The 18269-nt window shown below is 45.1% G+C and overlaps 1 protein-coding gene across 5 annotated transcripts; it reads left to right on the top strand.

Moving 5' to 3' along the window:
- The first annotated feature begins 2002 nt into the window (after positions 1-2002).
- Positions 2003-16991, top strand: LOC141999004 (zinc finger protein 688-like). 5 transcript variants are annotated; one of them, XM_074972075.1, is made up of 4 exons: positions 2003-2080; positions 10636-10829; positions 15130-15246; positions 15646-16991. In XM_074972075.1, exons 2-4 carry the CDS (start codon positions 10673-10675, stop codon positions 16254-16256), a joined length of 885 nt encoding a protein of 294 aa, XP_074828176.1. In that variant the 5' UTR covers positions 2003-2080; positions 10636-10672; the 3' UTR covers positions 16257-16991. The 5 variants fall into 5 exon arrangements, with proteins under 5 accessions (XP_074828176.1, XP_074828179.1, XP_074828178.1 ...); XM_074972078.1 differs by lacking the exon at positions 2003-2080 and adding an exon at positions 2321-2552 and having other exon boundaries at positions 15133-15246; positions 15649-16991; XM_074972077.1 differs by lacking the exon at positions 2003-2080 and adding an exon at positions 2321-2552 and having other exon boundaries at positions 15133-15246.
- The last annotated feature ends 1278 nt before the right edge of the window (positions 16992-18269 follow it).

Raw genomic sequence — 18269 nt, 5'->3', positions numbered from 1 at the left:
TGTTTTCCTGTTGCTTATGCCTCTAATGCTCTGACAACTACACAACTGAACTATGCTCAAAGAGAGAAAAAATGTTGACAATAGTATTTGGATGTACTTGATTTCATCCATTTATTGGGGGGGGAGGGGTTGCTGAGGAAACAGACAACAAGCCCCTTGAGGCCATTTTCAGCAAAAAAAATCTGTACAATGCTCCACCAAAGATTCAGGGATGACTGCTAACACTGCAGAAATGTCAAAGGGAGGTTAAATACAGACTAGGGAAAGAGTTAGCAATTACTGATGTTTTATCCAGCACATACATGTGGCATGGTGAAGAGTAAGTTCAGTGGAAGCTGATGTCACAATACTCCTCATGATGTCTTATTTACCTAGTATAATACTTAGTACTGCCATGAGTGCATGGGACTGGACTAGATGACCTCTTGAGATCCCTTCTAGTCCTACGATTCTGTGATTCTATTTCAGTACAGAAATTGAAGGAATTTCAAGCAGCTATTGCAAATGATGTTGTCCTGCAACCTTAAGACAAACTATTTTGCAAGGATGGTCAGACAAGGGACCTGAAATACCAGATGATACCCATGCGTATTGATTGTATAGAGATGAACTACATGTGCAAGATGGATTTGACTTTAAAAGTGACAGAATCATCATACCAGAAAGTCTCAGAAAAGAGATCTAGGCTATTGCTATTGAGAGTCGTCTAGGAGCAGAGCTACGTAAAAGGAGAGCTTGAGATGCTGTCTCTTGGCCAGGCATGCTCAGTCAAATTGAGGACATGGTACAGCCTGGGAACACATGTCAAACCTTCACAAACAAAACTCAAAAGGAACCAGTGTTACCATGAGGTCCCAAAGAGACCTTGGCAGAAATTTGACATGGAGCTGTTTTGCGTTTCAAGGGGCAGATGAACTTATTCAGGCTGATTATTTTTCAAAATGCTTAGAAGTTGCTTGCTTCAGGAAACCACAAGTACATCTATCATTAGACACTGCATGTCTGTATTTACGAGATCTGGCATACCGGAAGATCTCATTAGTGACAATGGACAACAATTCAGCTCCAGAGATTTTAAAACTTTTGCAAAGAAATGGGACTTTATTAACCAAACATCAAGCCTGTTGTTCCCACGGTCCAATGGAATGGCTGAGAGAACAGTTCAATTTGTAAAAAGGATTCATAAAAAATCTAGCTTAGATAACACAGATCCTTCTCTTAGTCTATTGAGCCATCGAAATATACCTATGGGAGATTTAGGATCACCTGCTCAACTCCTTGTGGGAAGATATCTAAGGACCAGATTGCCAACTTCATCACAACTGTTGCAACCCAAATTGATAAAAGGAGACATACAAACTAGCCTACAATTGAGACAAGCAAAGCAGAAATATTTTTTTTGACAAAGATGCAAAGCCGTTATCATCACTGAAAAATGGAGAAACTGTTGTATTAATTAAAAAGGAACATGGAAACCCACGCAGCTGATTGACCAGTATCCTGCTCCAAGATCTTATCTTGTTGAGACAGAGGAAGGAGATATCTTTAGAACAAACAGAGAGGATTAAATGAGCACTAAAAGACTTAAGCAGGGGAGGAAGGAAAATATGGAAGAAACAGAAATAATGTCAACATCTATCTCAGAAATGCAAGCAATACCAGACAATTCTACTGAATCTATGAGTCTCAAGCGGTCAATTCCAGTACAGAAAAAGCCCAAACAAACGTGGGACGCTCATACACTTGCTACTATATCTAAAGGAAGAGCGAGAAGAAAACCTGATACATAAAGAGACACATTGTTCTAGACTCTGTAAGGTTTCAGATTAGAAACTGCTAAATTAAGTTGATACAAGTTAAGTAAAAAAGTTGAAATTTAGCTAAATTGTATGTATCTTTCTAATTGTATTTTGTTTTGTTTGTTTAAGGGAGATGTAATGATCGTAGGAACCAAAGTTCCCCACAGGATTCTTTGGAAGGAATGATTATGTGGCGAGCCTTAGAAGAAGCAATGTCCCAGGCATGCTTAGCTGCTCAACAATTGGTGTCAAGAGGACCCGGAAAGACAAGCCAGCAACAGGTTAAGTGAAGTGTTTTCTGTTACTTCAAACGTCTCCTGTATCTTTTCTTATGTTACAATAACAAGCCGCCCCAGCAGCGCCAGGGGCTCGTTTCTCGGGGACTCTCTCGGGTTCGGTCACGCCGGGGGTGTCACTGGGCTCCGGGCGGGGAGCAGGGCGAGGCTTGTGGCCGGTCTCTGGCAGCGGAGGGGTTAACTCTGTGGCTCGCTGCTAAGGGCGGGGAAGTTGCTCTGGCTCTTGCTGCTCCGCAGAGCCGGGGCTGAGCTTCCCGGGTCAGACGCTGCCGCCGCCTCCACCGTGAGCCGGGAGCCCGGGCTAAGCCGCTGCTGCTCCCCAGCGGGGTGTGTGCGGGGAGAGCCCGTCCCTAGCGCCCCTCGGGGCCCAGCCGGGGGGACTTTCCCCGGGGGCTGGAACCAGCCCCTGGGCAGCCCCGGGCTCTGCCGACACCAGCCCCTGAGCCGGAGCCTGCAGGTGAGGGGAGAGACCCGGGGGAAGGGCTGGGGCCGGGCAGGAAAGTGACTCTGCACCAACGGCCCCTCCTGGCCCCAGCCCTGCTCGCCCTGTATGTGTACGCTGTGGTTTAAAAGCCATGGCTGGCCCTAGCCTGGGGCTAAGGGGCTGTTTAATTGGGGTGTAATTCAAGCTGGGGCTCACCTTAAACTCTGTGAATCGATGAATTTTCTGTTTTCGTCCAGCAAACACTCACTGCACGTGTTTAATTAAGCGTCTGAGTGCGCCCATTGATTTCGCTATGGCGAAGGCTTAAAAAAGTCTCCCTGGATTTAGTTCTGGTGAGAGGGGCTGGATCTGTGCCAGGGCTGGCTTTACCATGAGGTGAACTGAGGCTGCCGCCTCAGGTGTCAGACTGGGGCGGGGAGCCACTAGGACACAGAGTGTAGACAATTGTGTCTGCTGCTGGTGGATCTATATTCTCTCTGCTCTAGATGCACAGAGATGGTGGAGTGCTGTGCTGGAGGAAGGAGGGCACAAGACACCTAACAGGCAGGCAGGAGAATAGGTGAGAGGCAATAACAGAAAGCAGCAGGAGCTGCAGGGAGAGAGAGGAGGAGGAGCAGCCTCTTATGTACATCTCTAGCATCCCCAGGAGCCTGGACTGATTAACACCAGCTTCTCAGGGAGCTTCCAGTTTCCTGCTGCTTCCCTGAACCCACTTGAGGAGAACAGGCAGTCAACTGAAGTAGTGGGAGTCAGTTAGGGCCTTAAGACACTATGTTCCCTCACTCAGGCCCTGCTACCAGCCTGCTGCTTTGTCCCCTTCAATTGAGTGTTGAGAGCCACTATAACTGGCACAGAACAGCAGTTATGAGTGAAAGAAGAAAATGCCCCTCTGGGGCAGCATTCAGAAAAAGAAAGCAAGCAAAGGAAGCTTTTCTATCTAAGCAGGAAGGAGCTCTCCTGAGATACATAGACACAAATGTTCATGGTGAGCCTTCTGGCCCCAGTGAGGATGTGGGTGGTGAGGAGATGCCTGATCTTCTAGTTAGTCAGAGTACAGGTGACCTGGCAGCTATTGCAGCATCCATATCTCCATCTCAAATGGATGGAACCATGCACATTCCTGAAGAAAAGTGTAGATCAGAGAAGAGTGTGGTGGAGGCACAAGAAACAGCCGTTACTGAGTTTAGTTCCTTAAGTCTAGATGGTCCAGGACTGTGGACCCACTTGAGCAGTAGCCTGAGGGACTTCCTTGTACTTCATGGGTCACAGCAAGTGAAAAACTTCATGTTCCCCAAAGACAATGAAAATAGAAGTTTCCATCCAACACATTACTGGCGTGAAATCCCCAATGGTGACAAAGTGGAGAGGCCATGGCTTATGTCCTCAGAACCCCAGAATGCTGCACACTGTTTTTGTTGCAGACTCTTCCAGTCTAATGTTCCAGCCACATTGGGTTCTACAGGAACAAAGGACTGGAAAAATCTGGCTGGAAATCTGGCATGCCATGAGAAGGCAGCAAATCACCAGAGAATATTCCATAGGTGGAAAGAGCATGAGATGAGACTAAGGTTAAAGGCCCCCATAGATGATCAGCATCAAGAAAAAATAACATCAGAGTCTCTTTACTGACAAAATGTTCAGAAAAGGCTCATTGCCATGGTGAGAATGCTTGCTACCCAAAACCTAGCACTGCGTGGCAGTTCAGATCAGTTGTATGTGCCAAACAATGGAAACTTCCTTAAAATTGTGGAGCTGGTGGCTGAGTTTGATGCTGAACTCCAGGAGCAGCTAAGAAGAGTCACCACCCCAGAAACGTGTACACACCACTACCTTGGAAAAACAATTCAAAATGAGATCATACAGTTACTGGCAACAAAAGTCAAACAGAAGATTGTGGCAGATCTGAAGTCAGCAAGATATTACTCTGTTATTCTGGGCTGCACCCCTGACATCAGCCATATGGAACAAATGACTTTAATGGTGCGTTTTGTAATATCAACAGAACCTAGTGAAAATGTCCCTGCAGTGGTGACGGTCAGAGAGCATTTTCTAGAATGTATTGACATTGATGATACTACAGGAGCTGGTATGACAAATGTGCTTCTTAAAAAGCTGGAAGATACGGGAATTGCGATAGCTGACATGAGAGGTCAGGGCTACTACGATAATCATGCCAACATGAGAGGAAAGAACAGAGGAGTGCAGACACGGATCCGAGAGTTAAGCCCTCAAACCTTTTTTGTCCCATGCAGTTCTCATTCATTGAACTTGGTGGTCAGTGATGCAGCATCAGTTCCTAGTGAGGCTGCTGAATTTTTTAATGTAATTCAAAGCATCTATGTAGTTTTCTCTGCATCAACTCATCGATGGCAAATTTTGAAGCAACATCTGGGAACTTCCTCTCTGACACTGAAACCACTGAGTGCCACACGATGGGAAAGTCAAGTGGACACGATAAAGCCTATCAAACACCAAATTGGGAAGATAGGTGATGCCATAGTTGCCATTTATGGAGGATAATGCTATGACAGGAACTGTTCGTGGGAGAAGAGTGGCAGAGGGAAATGGAATCACCAGAAACATACATCACTTCCAATTTCTGTGTGGCTTAATGTTGTGGCATGACATACTGTTTGAAATAAATGTTGTAAGCAAGAGACTCCAAGGTTTTGACCTTGATATATCTGGAGCAATGGAACAATTGGACAAAGCGAAGTCATACCTACAGTCTTACTGGTCAGATGAGGGATTTCAAAACGTTCTGAAGAGTGCACAGAAGTTGGCAGAGGAACTTCACACTGAAGCTATTTTCCCACCCATTCAAGAATACAAGAGTCAGTGAAGAAGACGACATTTTGATTACAAGGTGAATCATTGCATCCATACAGCTTAGCACTTTTTCAAAATAACTGCAGCATTCAGGTCAGATACCCCATGCTGCAATGCTCTGCTGCTGGGCTGTCTGCATTATGGAGTTTTTTTCATGGTGCATTGTGGGTTGCCTACTGGAACCTACTGGAATTCTTGGAATTGGGGTCAAAGTAACAAACTCCCATGATTCCTCTCTCAGCATACAATAATTGATCTGGTTTTTGTGCATCAGTACAATTTCAAACTTCTGTCAGACAGTATGGAGAAAACACTGCTGAGTGATCTTGACAGTCATCCACAGGAGGAGGTAAAAAGCTGTTTGCCTCCTGTCCAGCATCCTCTCCTGCATGTCCTTTCCTTTGTCCATTTACTCCCTTGAGAGCATCTCTGCTTGCTGCAGGAAACCACCTCCCACTTTTATTGTCATGGCCTTACGCTCAGAAGTAGTCAGGAGGTCAGCAAATGTGTTCCCTAGTCCTATTTCACTTACCTTGAAGGTTTGCCAGGTGTAAGTGACCAATGAGGACCCTATCTATGAGAGCGGCTGTGTTGCAGGCACTATGGGAAAAGAGTAATAGCACATGTAGTCATTGTACCAGTACTAGTCTCCGTACCAACAATGATAAAATGTTACTCTTTTCTTAATTTTGGAATTCCATTCCCATTCACTTTTCCCAGTCTGAGCTGCACTTGGAGTTGGTCATATGTTTTCCACCTTATTTCCCCTGGCATAGGATCCCAATACAAATGCCAGGTCAGGGCTGGCCTTACCATGACGCAAACTGAGGCAGCCGCCCCAGGTACCAGACTGTGGGGGGGAGCCACTAGGACCCAGAGTGTAGAAAATTGTGTCTGCTGCTGGTGCCTCTGTATTCTCTCTGCTCGAGATGCCCAGAGATGGGGGAGTGCTGTCCTGGAGGAAGGAGGGCACAAGACACCTAACAGGCAGGTAGGAGAAAAGGAGAGAGGCAATAACAGAAAGCAGCAGGGAGAGAGAGGAGGAGGAGCCTCTTATGTATGTCTCTTCATCCCCAGGAGCCTGGACTGATTAACACCAGCTTCTCAGGGAGCTTCCTGTTTCCTGCTGCTTCCCTGAACCACTTGAGGAGAACAGGCAGTCAACTGAAGTAGTAGGAGCCAGTTAGACCCTTAAGACGCTGATATCTTCCCTCACTCAGCCCCTGCTACGAGCCTGCTTATTTGTCCCCTTCAATTGAGTGTTGAGAGCCACTATAACTGGCACAGAACAGCAGTCATGAGTGAAAGAAGAAAACGCCCCTCTGGGGCAGCACTCAGAAAAAGAAAGAAAGTGAAGGAAGCTTTCCTATCTAAGCAGGAAGGAGGTCTCCTGAGATACATAGACACAAATGTTCACGGTGAGCCTTCTGGCCCCAGTGAGGATGTGAGTGGTGAGGAGATGCCTGGTCTTCCAGTTAGTCAGAGTGCAGGTGACCTGGCAGCTATTGCAGCATCCATATCTCCATCTCAAATGGATGTAACCAGGCTGTCAAGGTTCCTCCCCCACTCTGAACTCTAGGGTACAGATGTGGGGACCTGCATGAAAACCTTCTAAGCTTACTTTTACCAGCTTAGGTTAAAACTTTCCCAAGGTACAAATTAATTTTATCCTTTGCCCTTGGCATATCCACTGCCACGACCAAACTTTAACTGGGTTTACTGGGAAATGTAGTTTGGACACGTCTTTCCCCCCAAAATCCTCCCAACCCTTGTACCCCACTTCCTGGGGAAGGTTTGGTAAAAATCCTCACCAATTTGCATAGGTGACCACAGACTCAAACCCTTGGATCTTAGAACAATGAAAAAACATTCAGTTTTCTTACAAGAAGACTTTTAATAGAAGTAAAGGAATCACCTCTGTAAAATCAGGATGGTAGATACCTTACAGGGTAATTAGATTCAAAACATAGAGAATCCCTCTAGGCAAAACCTTAAGTTACAAAAAAGACACAGACAGGGATAGTCATTCTATTCAGCACAGTTCTTTTCTCAGCCATTTAAAGAAATCATAATCTAACACATACCTAGCTAGATTACTTACTAAAAGTTCTAAGACTCCATTCCTGTTCTGTCCCTGGCAAAAGCAGCATGCAGACAGACACAGACCCTTTGTTTCTCTCTCTCCTCCCAGCTTTTGAAAGTATCTTGTCTCCTCATTGGTCATTTTGGTCAGGTGCCAGCGAGGTTATCTTAGCTTCTTAACCCTTTACAGGTGAAAGGGTTTTTCCTCTGGCCAGGAGGGATTTAAAGGTGTTTACCCTTCCCTTTATATTTATGACACATGCACATTCCTGAAGAAAAGTGTAGATCAGAGAAGAGTGTGGTGGAGGCGCAAGAAACAGCCGTTACTGAGTTTACTTCCTTAAGTCTAGGTGATCCAGGACTGTGGACCCACTTGAGCAGTAGCCCGAGGGACTTCCTTGTACTGCATGGATCACAGCAAGTGAAAAACTTCATGTTCCACAAAGACAATGAAAATAGACGTTTCCATTCAACACATTACTGGCGTGAAATCCCCAATGGTGACAAAGTGGAGATGCCATGGCTTATGTCCTCAAAACCCCAAAATGCCGCACACTGTTTTTGTTGCAAACTCTTCCAGTCTAATGTTCCAGCCACATTGGGTTCTACAAGAACAAAGGACTGGAAAAATCTGGCTGGAAATCTGGCATGCCATGAGAAGGCAGCAAATCACCAGAGAACATTCCATAGGTGGAAAGAGCATGAGATAAGACTTAGGTTAAAGGACCCCATAGATGATCAGCATCAAGAGAAAATAACATCAGAGTCTCTTTACTGACAAAATGTTCAGAAAAGGCTCATTGCCATGGTGAGAATGCTTGCTACCCAAAACCTAGCACTGCGTGGCACTTCAGATCAGCTATATGTGCCAAACAATGGAAACTTCTTTAAACTTGTGGAGCTGGTGGCTGAGTTTGATGCTGAACTCCAGGAGCAGCTAAGAAGAGTCACCACCCCAGAAATGTGTACACACCACTACCTTGGAAAAACAATTCAAAATGAGATCATACAGTTACTGGCAACAAAAGTCAAGCAGAAGATTGTGGCAGATCTGAAGTCAGCAAGATATTACTCTGTTATTCTGGGCTGCACCCCTGACATCAGCCATATGGAACAAATGACTTTAATGGTGCGTTTTGTAATATCAACAGAACCTAGTGAAAATGTCCCTGCAGTGGTGACGGTCAGAGAGCATTTTCTAGAATGTATTGACATTGATGATACTACAGGAGCTGGTATGACAAATGTGCTTCTTAAAAAGCTGGAAGATACGGGAATTGCGATTGCTGACATGAGAGGTCAGGGCTACGATAATGGTGCCAACATGAGAGGAAAGAACAGAGGAGTGCAGACACGGATCCGAGAGTTAAGCCCTCAAGCTTTTTTTGTCCCATGCAGTTCTCATTCATTGAACTTGGTGGTCAGTGATGCAGCATCAGCTTCTAGTGAGGCTGCTGAATTTTTTAATGTAATTCAAAGCATCTATGTAGTTTTCTCTGCATCAACTCATCGATGGCAAATTTTGAAGCAACATCTGGGAACTTCCTCTCTGACACTGAAACCACTGAGTGCCACACGATGGGAAAGTCAAGTGGACACGATAAAGCCTATCAAACACCAAATTGGGAAGATAGGTGATGCCATAGTTGCCATTTATGGAGGATAATGCTATGACAGGAACTGTTCGTGGGAGAAGAGTGGCAGAGGGAAATGGAATCACCAGAAACATACATCACTTCCAATTTCTGTGTGGCTTAATGTTGTGGCATGACATACTGTTTGAAATAAATGTTGTAAGCAAGAGACTCCAAGGTTTTGACCTTGATATATCTGGAGCAATGGAACAATTGGACAAAGCGAAGTCATACCTACAGTCTTACTGGTCAGATGAGGGATTTCAAAACGTTCTGAAGAGTGCACAGAAGTTGGCAGAGGAACTTCACACTGAAGCTATTTTCCCACCCATTCAAGAATACAAGAGTCAGCGAAGAAGACGACATTTTGATTACAAGGCACAGGATAATCCCATAAGAGACCCCAAAAAACAATTCAAAGTTGAATTCTGTAACCAGATGGTAGATTGTGCAATACAGTCAGTTGAAGAACGTTTCATGCAGCTGAAGGAACACAGCAGTATATTTGGGATGTTGTATGATATTCCCAAACTCCTCACTATACCTGAAGAAGACCTACACCAGCAATGCAGGGCACTAGAGACAGTGTTGACACATGATGACATGCGCGATATTGATACGAGTGATTTAGGTGATGAACTGAAAGCCCTTTCAAGATACATTTCAGCAGGATCAACTCCAAAGGCTGTTCTGGAATATATGTGCACAAATAAGATGACCACCCTCTTTCCAAATGCTTTTGTGGCTCTGCGCATACTTCTAACATTTCCTGTAACAGTTGCCAGTGGAGAATGCAGCTTCTCCAAGCTGAAGTTAATAAAAACACATCTACGCTCCAGAATGACGCAGGAGAGGCTGGTCGGCCTTGCAGCCATCTCAATAGAGCATGAGGTGGCCCAGACTGTGGACCTTCAGCAGGAAGTAGTTCAAATCTTTGCAACCAAGAAGGCACGGAAAGCACCACTTTGATTATTCAAACAGATAAAAACCCCAGTGTTTACTATGCAGACAAGAAAAGTTACATTTGCTGTTCAGGTGTTTGAAAGTTAAGTGTTACTTAAAATTTTTGAACAAGGCATTTTAAGTTGTTAGTTCTCCTTTATTGGGGTAGGTAGCAGAGCAGTACCATGAGAGGAGTAGAACAGGAAGAAGGTAGAATTGAGACCTCGTGTCAAAATGTTGTGGGCCAGCCCTGATCTGTGCTATAATAAAATGATGAAGGCCAGGGAGCCTAAATACAGGAGCATAATTAGACAGTTATATCCATACTCAGGCACCTGAATAAGTAGCTTCATTATCAACAGTGAACACTCAGAACTGAACACCCATGTTGCAGGCTCCGCAATTTTAAACTCAGGCCACTGATGGAGAAAACTGACTATGAATTTCTGAGCCTAACTTTAGGGTCTTGTTTTTAATATCTTAGCATAAACATCCCCCCAGAATGGCAGAATCTAGAACTGTCTGGGAAAGAACCTGGGATGAATCTGGCTGTAAAAGGGACTGAAGCCCCTTCTGAAACCTCCTCAATTGCCTTCTTACCCTGACAGGCTGCAGAACATTAGCTCCAGGTCATCCCATCCCAGCATGAGACGGAGAAGTGACATGGCCGTAGCAAAGCCTGTGATCTTCGAGGAGGTGGCTGTGTATTTCACCAAAGGGGAATGGGCTCTGCTGGACCTGGGTCAGAGAGCCCTCTACAGGGATATCATGCAGGAGAATTATGAGATTGTGACCTCACTGGGTAAGGATTCCTGTCCCCTTGGGTATTAGAATCTGTGTGGCTCTGAAGCACCTGGGTCAACTGCTGTGCAGGATTCTTCATTGGTCCCCTACATTTCAGGGGGATCAGCCCCAGTATTCCCAGATCCGGTGTGTGAGAGACTGTGCCCTCCACGTCCCCTCCCTTGGGACAGGCGATTCAAGGACATAATGTTAATGGAGCTTAGGTAAAAGTGATCATGACTTGGTCATATTTATAATGTGTATTAGAATGAAGTCCAGACCAGTTATATAACTGGTGCTTTTAAAGGATCAATTTCACAAAGTTGAAAACAATTATGAGCCAAATCAGCTGGGAGGAAGAATTTCATCAGAAAAATGTGAATGATAATTGGGAATCAATTTAATGACACCTTCCTGGATTCCCAAAAAGCCACAATTCCACAACTGAGGAAGAAGGCTGTGCTGGTTAAAATACCAACCTGTTTAGAGGGAGGGTGAAGGCAGCTGTAAAATACAAAATAAAATATATTTATAACAAATGGAAGAAAGGGGAGTTTGACCATTATGAAAATAAATCAGAAGTTGGGAAGTGTAAAAAAATTGATAAGGGAAGCCAAGGGACACAAGGAGAAATCTATGGCTAGCAGAGTTAAGAACAATAAGAAGGAGATTTTAAAAAAATATTAGGAACAATAAGCAATCCTGACAATGATAGTAGTATATTACTAAGCGGAAATGATAACATTATCAATAATAATTTAGAAATGGCAGAAGTCTTCAATAAATATTTTTCTATTTTGTATTTGAGGATGCAAAAGATGATTTAGTCATATCACAGGGTGGTTATAACACTCTTTCCATTCCATTGGTATCTCTGGAGAATGTTAAACAAAAGCTACTAAAGTTAGACATTATTAATTCAGCAGGTCCAAATAACTTGCACCTAAGAGGTTTAAAAGAACTGGCTGAGGAACTCACTGTCCATTAATGTTGATTTTCAATAAGTTTTGGAGCACTGGGGAAGTTCCAAATGTCTGGAAGAAAGCTAATGTGCCAATTTTCAAAAAGGGTAAACAGGATGACCCAGATTATTATAGGCTTGTCAGCCTGATATTAATCACAGGAAGATACTGGAGAAGCTAATATAGGACCCGATTAATAAAGAAGTAAAGGAGGGTAATGTAATTAATGTAAATCAATGTGTGTTTATGAAAAATAGATCCTGTCAAACTAACCTGATTTTTTTTTTTGAGATTATAAATTTGGTTGATAAAGGTAAAAGTTTTGATGTAATATACTTAGACTTTGTTTGACTTTGTTCAAAATATTTTGATTAAAATATTAGAAAGATATAAAATTAATACAGCACATATTAAAAGGATTAATAACTGGCTAACTGATAGGTCTCAAAATGTAACTGTAAATCGGGAATCGTCATCGTGTGTGTGTGTTGAGTGGACTCCCACTGGCATCGGTTCTTGACCCTATGCTATTTAATGTGTTTATGAATGACCTGAAAGAAAAGATAAAATCATCACTGATAAAGTTTGTGAGTGACATAAAAATTGAGGGAGTGCTAAATAGCGAAAAGGTCAGGATATTGTTTCAGAGTGATCTGGATATCTCATAGTATACTGGGTGTTTACCACATTTCGATATGACTAAATGTAAATGTATACTTCTGAGAACAAGGAAAGTTGGCAATACTTACATGATGGAGGAAAAGCAGTGAGCCTGAAAAGGATTTGAGGGTCGTGGTGCATAATCAGATGAACATGAGCTCCCTGTGTGATGCTGTGGCCAAAAGAGCTAATGCAATCCTGGAAGTAGTGGATTAGCCACTGGCCCTGACCAACTGGGAGGCCCCCGGAAAAAATCCACTTCTGCTGGAGGAAGCCTGGAGCTCCTCTCCAGCAGCCCCGACCTGTCCCTGGCAGCAGCCGCAGGGAGCAGGGCAAGTCCCCAAGCCCGACCTGCTCTCCAGCAGAAGCACCAGGCAGGCGGGGTGGGATAAGCCCCAACCCCCTGACTCTGATCCCCTGCAGAAATGCAAGGGGGTAGCGGGGGAAGCCCCAGCACCCAGAGCCCTGCTGTAGCCCTGGAACTGGAAGAGCTCTCTCTCCCCATTGTGGCCCTGGGGCCGTGGCATGGGGACAGAGCTTCTCCAGTCTTGGGGCCGCAGTGGGGCAGGGAGGGCAGAAAGGAGCAAAAGGGGTTGTGGGGCTGCAATGGAGGGGCGGGACGGGGAGGACGCTGGGTGGAACAGGGACAGGCCCTGGGGAAGGGACAAAAAGAGGTGGGGCTGTGGGTGGGGCCACAGGCGGAATGGGTGGAATGGGGGCCGGGCTGCAGGTGGAAGGGATGGGGAGGGGCCCTCCACTTGCTCTGACCCAGGGCCCCAGGAAATCTTAGTCTGCCTCTGGATCCTGGGATGCCTAAACAAGTGAATCTCAAGGAGGAGTAGAGAGATTATTTTACCTCTTTATTCAGCACTAGTGCGACCACTGCTGGGATGCTCTGTGTCCAGTTCTGGTGCCCACAATTCAAGAAGAATGTTTGTAAATTTGAGAGGGTTTAGCAAAAAGACACAACAATGTTTACTAGAAAGCCTGACTTATAGTGATAGACTCAAGGAGCTCAATCTATTTAGCTTAAAGAGAACATTAAGGGGTGGATTGATTACTGTCTATGAGTATCTACATGGGGAACAAATGGGGAATAAGTAGCTAGGTAGTAGTACTGCAGAAAAAATTATCACTGATTGATTATGAGCTAACAATGTGAGGCAGTTGTAAAAAAGGCTAAAGTAGTTCTGGCATTTATCAACAGGAGTTTCATATGTAAGATGTGGGATGTACTTGTCCTACTCTGCTCAGCACTGGTGAGCCTCAGCTGGAGTATTGCGTCCTGTTATGGGCACCACAATTTAAGGAAGGTGTGGACAACTTGGAGAGAGTCCAGAAGAGTGGAACAAAAATGAAAAATGGTTTAGAAAACATGAAATACTACGAAAGGTTTAAAAACCTGGGGATATTTAGTCCTGATAAAAGAAGACTGACGGGGGACCTGATAACAGTCTTCAAATAAAAGAAAAGGAGGACTTGTGGCACCTTAGAGACTAACCAATTTATTTGAGCATAAGCTTTCAAATATGTTTTTTTTAAAGAGGACAGTGGTTTTTTCTCCATGTCCACTGAAGCAGGACAAGAAATAATCAGCTTAATCTGCAGCAAGGGAGATTTGGGTTAGATATTAGGAAAACACCTTTCTAACTCTAAGGATAGTTGAGTACTGGAACATATTACCAAAGAAGTTGGTTGAATCACCATCACTGGAGTTCAGAGTAACAGCCGTGTTAGTCTGTATTCGTAAAAAGAAAAGGAGTACTTGTGGTTAGTCTCTAAGGTGCCACAAGTACTCCTTTTCTTTTTTCTTTTCATCACTGGAGTTTTGGACATGTTAGATGAACACCTGTCAGGGATGGCCTAGGTATACTTGGTCCTGTCCCAGCACAGGGGGCTGGATTAGATGGCCTCTTGAGGTCCCTTCCAGCTCAACATTTCTATTATTCTACTATTTGAGCCTAGGCAGGAGGAGACCGGCAACTTTTCCTCCAAAGTGGTCCTTGCTGTATCTGTGGAGTATGGAGCAGGATGAGATAGTGAGAAGAGCCAGCACCACACCCGAGATGTCAGTCAGCTGGGCGTCTGGGTGGGCAGAGCAGGTCTCATGGGCAGTGAGGAACGGCTGATTGAGCATTCAGCAGCCAGGGGATGGGCCTGTAGTGCCCATGAGAGCAGGCTCTTTGCTCTCTGCAATGGACTGGGAGCAGGTGTCTAGTGATTTTCTTTCCAGGCCATCAGTGGTATTTCCTCTGTTTATTTTTTAACAACTGTTCTCGGGGAAGCACCTAGAGACTCCAATCAGGGATGACAGCCTTGTGGACCCAAGTGTTCCATGGACACATAAGGAGACATGAGGGAGCTTGGCCTCTGTTGTGAAGGTGTGTGGGTGTGGAGGGGAGGTGTCATTGGCAGTGATGGAGAATTTACTTGTACCCCAAATACCTAGAGAGCATAGCAACTCTGCTCTGCTTCCCCGGGGAATAATTTAGGGCTGCTCCCTAGGCAGAGTGGATGAACCCTTGCTCCAGCCCAGTTCAACATGGGATCTTTTACAGTTTATATCCCAGTCCCTGTAGGGTGGGGATGGGTAGGGGAAAGACCCTTTTTGCATTTTGCTGCTTAGATCCTGGGTCTGGAAGTAACAGCACTAACCTTAATGAACAAGATAAGCATTTGTTCCCTTTCCCCCCCAAGCAGGATTTCCGATTTCCAAACCCAGTGTGATCTCCTGGCTGGAACGAGGGGAGGAGCCATGGATCCCCAGTCTCTGGGGCTATGAGGAAAGGGAGATCTCAAGAGATGCCCACACAGGTGAGGAATCAGCTAACCTGCTTCAGAAACCAATTCTTGTATCCTCATGCAGACATGGCTCTTCATCAAGTGGGTGGGTGAAATTCCGTGGCCTGCGTTGTGGTGGAGGTCAGACTAGATGATCATAATGGTCCCTTCTGACCTTAGTATCTATGAATCAAGACTGTCTGACTCTTCAGCCCCTGCCTTTATTTATATTCAGAGGATGTGAAGAATGGCTGGGTCCCCTCCTGTCTCTCCTCTGGGGAAGATTTTTTGGAGGGGTGGTGATTTAGCTCCTGATATTTCCATCTTCCCAGCAGTTGTTTGGGTTTATTCCCCGTTCCTTTCCCTCTTTCTGAGATTCCCTTTCCCCCAGCACAGGGAGTGACTCCTGTCTGGATTCTGTCTCTGTCCCAGCAGGTGATGGGACGGTGAGTGAGAAAAAGGAGGAGAACCCTCAGCAGGAAGGTCCCGAGCAAATGGAAACACATGGGATTCTATCAGGAAGATCTGAAAGGAATGTTTTCCAGAATCCTGAGCACAAGGAGGCCTTGCAGAGTCAGTGCAGACCAGAGAGACATCAGGGAAACCAGCCAGGGCAGAGACAGGGTAAATCCGCTCAGAAGAGCAGAGGGGTTGAGCAAATCAAAGAAACTGTTCAGCAGAGAATCCCCACTGGAGAGAGACCAAATACGTGCAACAACTGTGGGAAAAGCTTCCTTTGCAGATCAGCCCTTATTACTCACCAGAGAATCCACACAGGAGAAAAACCCTTTAAATGCCCTGAATGTGGGAAAAGTTTCTGCAAGAGGTCAGCCCTTACTGACCACCAGAGAACTCACACAGGGCAGAGACCTTACAAATGCAATGAATGCGACAAAAGCTTTACTTGCAACTCACACCTTCGATCACATCAGAGAATTCACAGGGGAGAGAGACCCTACGAATGCCCCCACTGCGGGAAACAATTCCGGCACAGCTCAACCCTCATTAGGCATAAGAAAATCCACACAGGACACAAACCCTAGAAGTGTCGTGGCTAGGGATGGATCAAGTAAATAACACCTTTGTTGGGTCTTATGATTCCCAGAGAGTCAGGACAGTCTGGAGTGACCATATAACAAGAACATGCAATAGTTGTTAAAGGAGAGAATGAAATTAACTACCAGGAACAGAGCTGTGCAGAGCAAGAGGCTGAGATAGAGTCCCATGTTATGATGGGATTTGATTATAGCATCCTCTGTTCAGCTCCTATATTAAAGTTTGATGTTATTCACCTACAACCATCTTTATCTTATACAATGTGACTTCTCATTTATTCTTGATAGTGTTTCGGGCCTGGATCCACCAAGGGGCCTAGGTGTTGTGACATCGAGAATTACAACACCTAACTTTTAGGGTCGTAGAAAATCACAGGTATGACACTGGGATCCTCAGAGCCTGAGTTTGGAGCCCAATCTCCCTGTAAGATGAGTATGCAGAGATAGGCATCTTACAATTGCCTTTTTAAGTAGATCAGCAAGTTGAGACAGTAGCTGCAGCCAGCAAGCTCCTTCTGTCCTGAGCCCTGTTGTGTCCCCCCACCTGCCCTATGGAGAAGTGGTAAGCGCGGGCAGGAGCAGGGGGGAGGGGAACACCCTGACATTAGCCCCCCTCCTCTCCCCTCCCCTCGCCCCCGCACAGCAAGCAGAAGGCTCCCTGGAGCAGCTCCAAGGCAGAGGGCAGGAGTAGCACATGGCAGTGGGGGGAGGGACAGCTGAACTGCCGGCAACTGGAGGGGCAACTGGACTAAGTTATAGGATTTGAATTTGACAAAATTATAATTAAAATTGATTTGGTGCTGAGTTAGACTGTGTGCTTTCACTTGTAATTGCCAATTATTGCTTACACTTGTGTGTATAGTGCTGCGCTCACTTCACTAGATTACTAAATTATCTGGTATACTGCTTAAAAGAGCTACTCTTGACATCTCTGGTTTGTTGAGTACATAACACATCTGAGATTTAGTTATCATTTGTGGAAATTCATTGTTGGATGATAAATTCTGTTTTGTTTTCTTACTTTAATTCAATTTGTACCTTTAAGTGCTAGTGAGAGCTAGCAATTTTGTTAAATCACTGTTCTGCTCTGCTCTGCATCTCACACTCATCCCCTGCAGCTGTGCTGTGTTTACACATTTGAGTGAGAATTACCTGCTGGTGAAAAATGCATCCTTAAATCTCTCTCCCTTGTTACATTACACTGTGTGTGAGAGAAAAAAAGCTATCTTCTGACTTCAAAATCTCACATCCATCTTTGTGTGTGTTTGAAACTTTAGAATACTTTCAAGTTAACTTTAATTTTTGTGTATGATTTTTGAACTACAGAGCTATCTAAAGTGCTCATACCTTACACTCGCCTCTAGCTTCATTCCAATCGTGGTGTAGGGACTTCTCTAGCACGGTTATAAATAGCAGTGTAGAAGGTGAGGCACGGCTTAGGAGACTAGAGTAAAGACATGACTGAACCCTGTGGGTATGTACCCTACACTGGCCCTCAACTCATCCAAGCACTGCCTCCCCCATCTACACTGCTATTTTTAGCAACGCAGTGTCCCCCTTCCTCCCTGCCTCAGTTTGCTGCCAGACCCTTTCCCCTACTCTGGGAGCTGCTGGAGCCTAGGGCAGGGAGACTCTGGCTGTGGGGAAAGACTCCAGCAGCTCTCCTTGCTGAGCCTTTTCCTGTGGCCTACTCCTGCCAGAGCCTTTCACTGACACATGCAGCTATGCACCATAATGTAGACCCAGCTTGCTGTTCACTGAGTCATGAAGTTGTGGGTCACCAGTGTGGTTAGATGTTTGGCTGTGTATGTGTTTTTTGTGTGTGCTGCCCCACCTCTGTGCAGACAGCTGGCACAGCAGACCTTGAATGAACCGCTCAATGACTACAAGATCCGTTAAGATACGAAGGCACCAGACCAGGTTTATTGTTGACAAAGCATGGTAATAGCACCTGGCAGACTCTACAAGAATACCAAAACATGCATGTTTGTAACAATGGAC

The sequence above is a fragment of the Natator depressus genome, chromosome 14, assembly GCF_965152275.1.
Source record: "Natator depressus isolate rNatDep1 chromosome 14, rNatDep2.hap1, whole genome shotgun sequence".
Taxonomy (NCBI): domain Eukaryota; kingdom Metazoa; phylum Chordata; order Testudines; family Cheloniidae; genus Natator; species Natator depressus.
The sequence above is the reverse complement of the archived record's forward strand: the minus strand, read 5'-3'. Positions and strand labels throughout refer to the sequence as shown.

Excerpts from the sequence above, each read along its gene's own strand:
- LOC141999004 (XM_074972075.1), top strand. The coding sequence starts at position 10,673 with ATGAGACGGAGAAGTGACATGGCCGTAGCAAAGCCTGTGATCTTCGAG. Across the intron at positions 10,830-15,129 it reads TGAGATTGTGACCTCACTGG|CAGGATTTCCGATTTCCAAA; the intron begins GTAAGGATTCCT and ends TTCCCCCCCAAG. Across the intron at positions 15,247-15,645 it reads CTCAAGAGATGCCCACACAG|CAGGTGATGGGACGGTGAGT; the intron begins GTGAGGAATCAG and ends TCTCTGTCCCAG.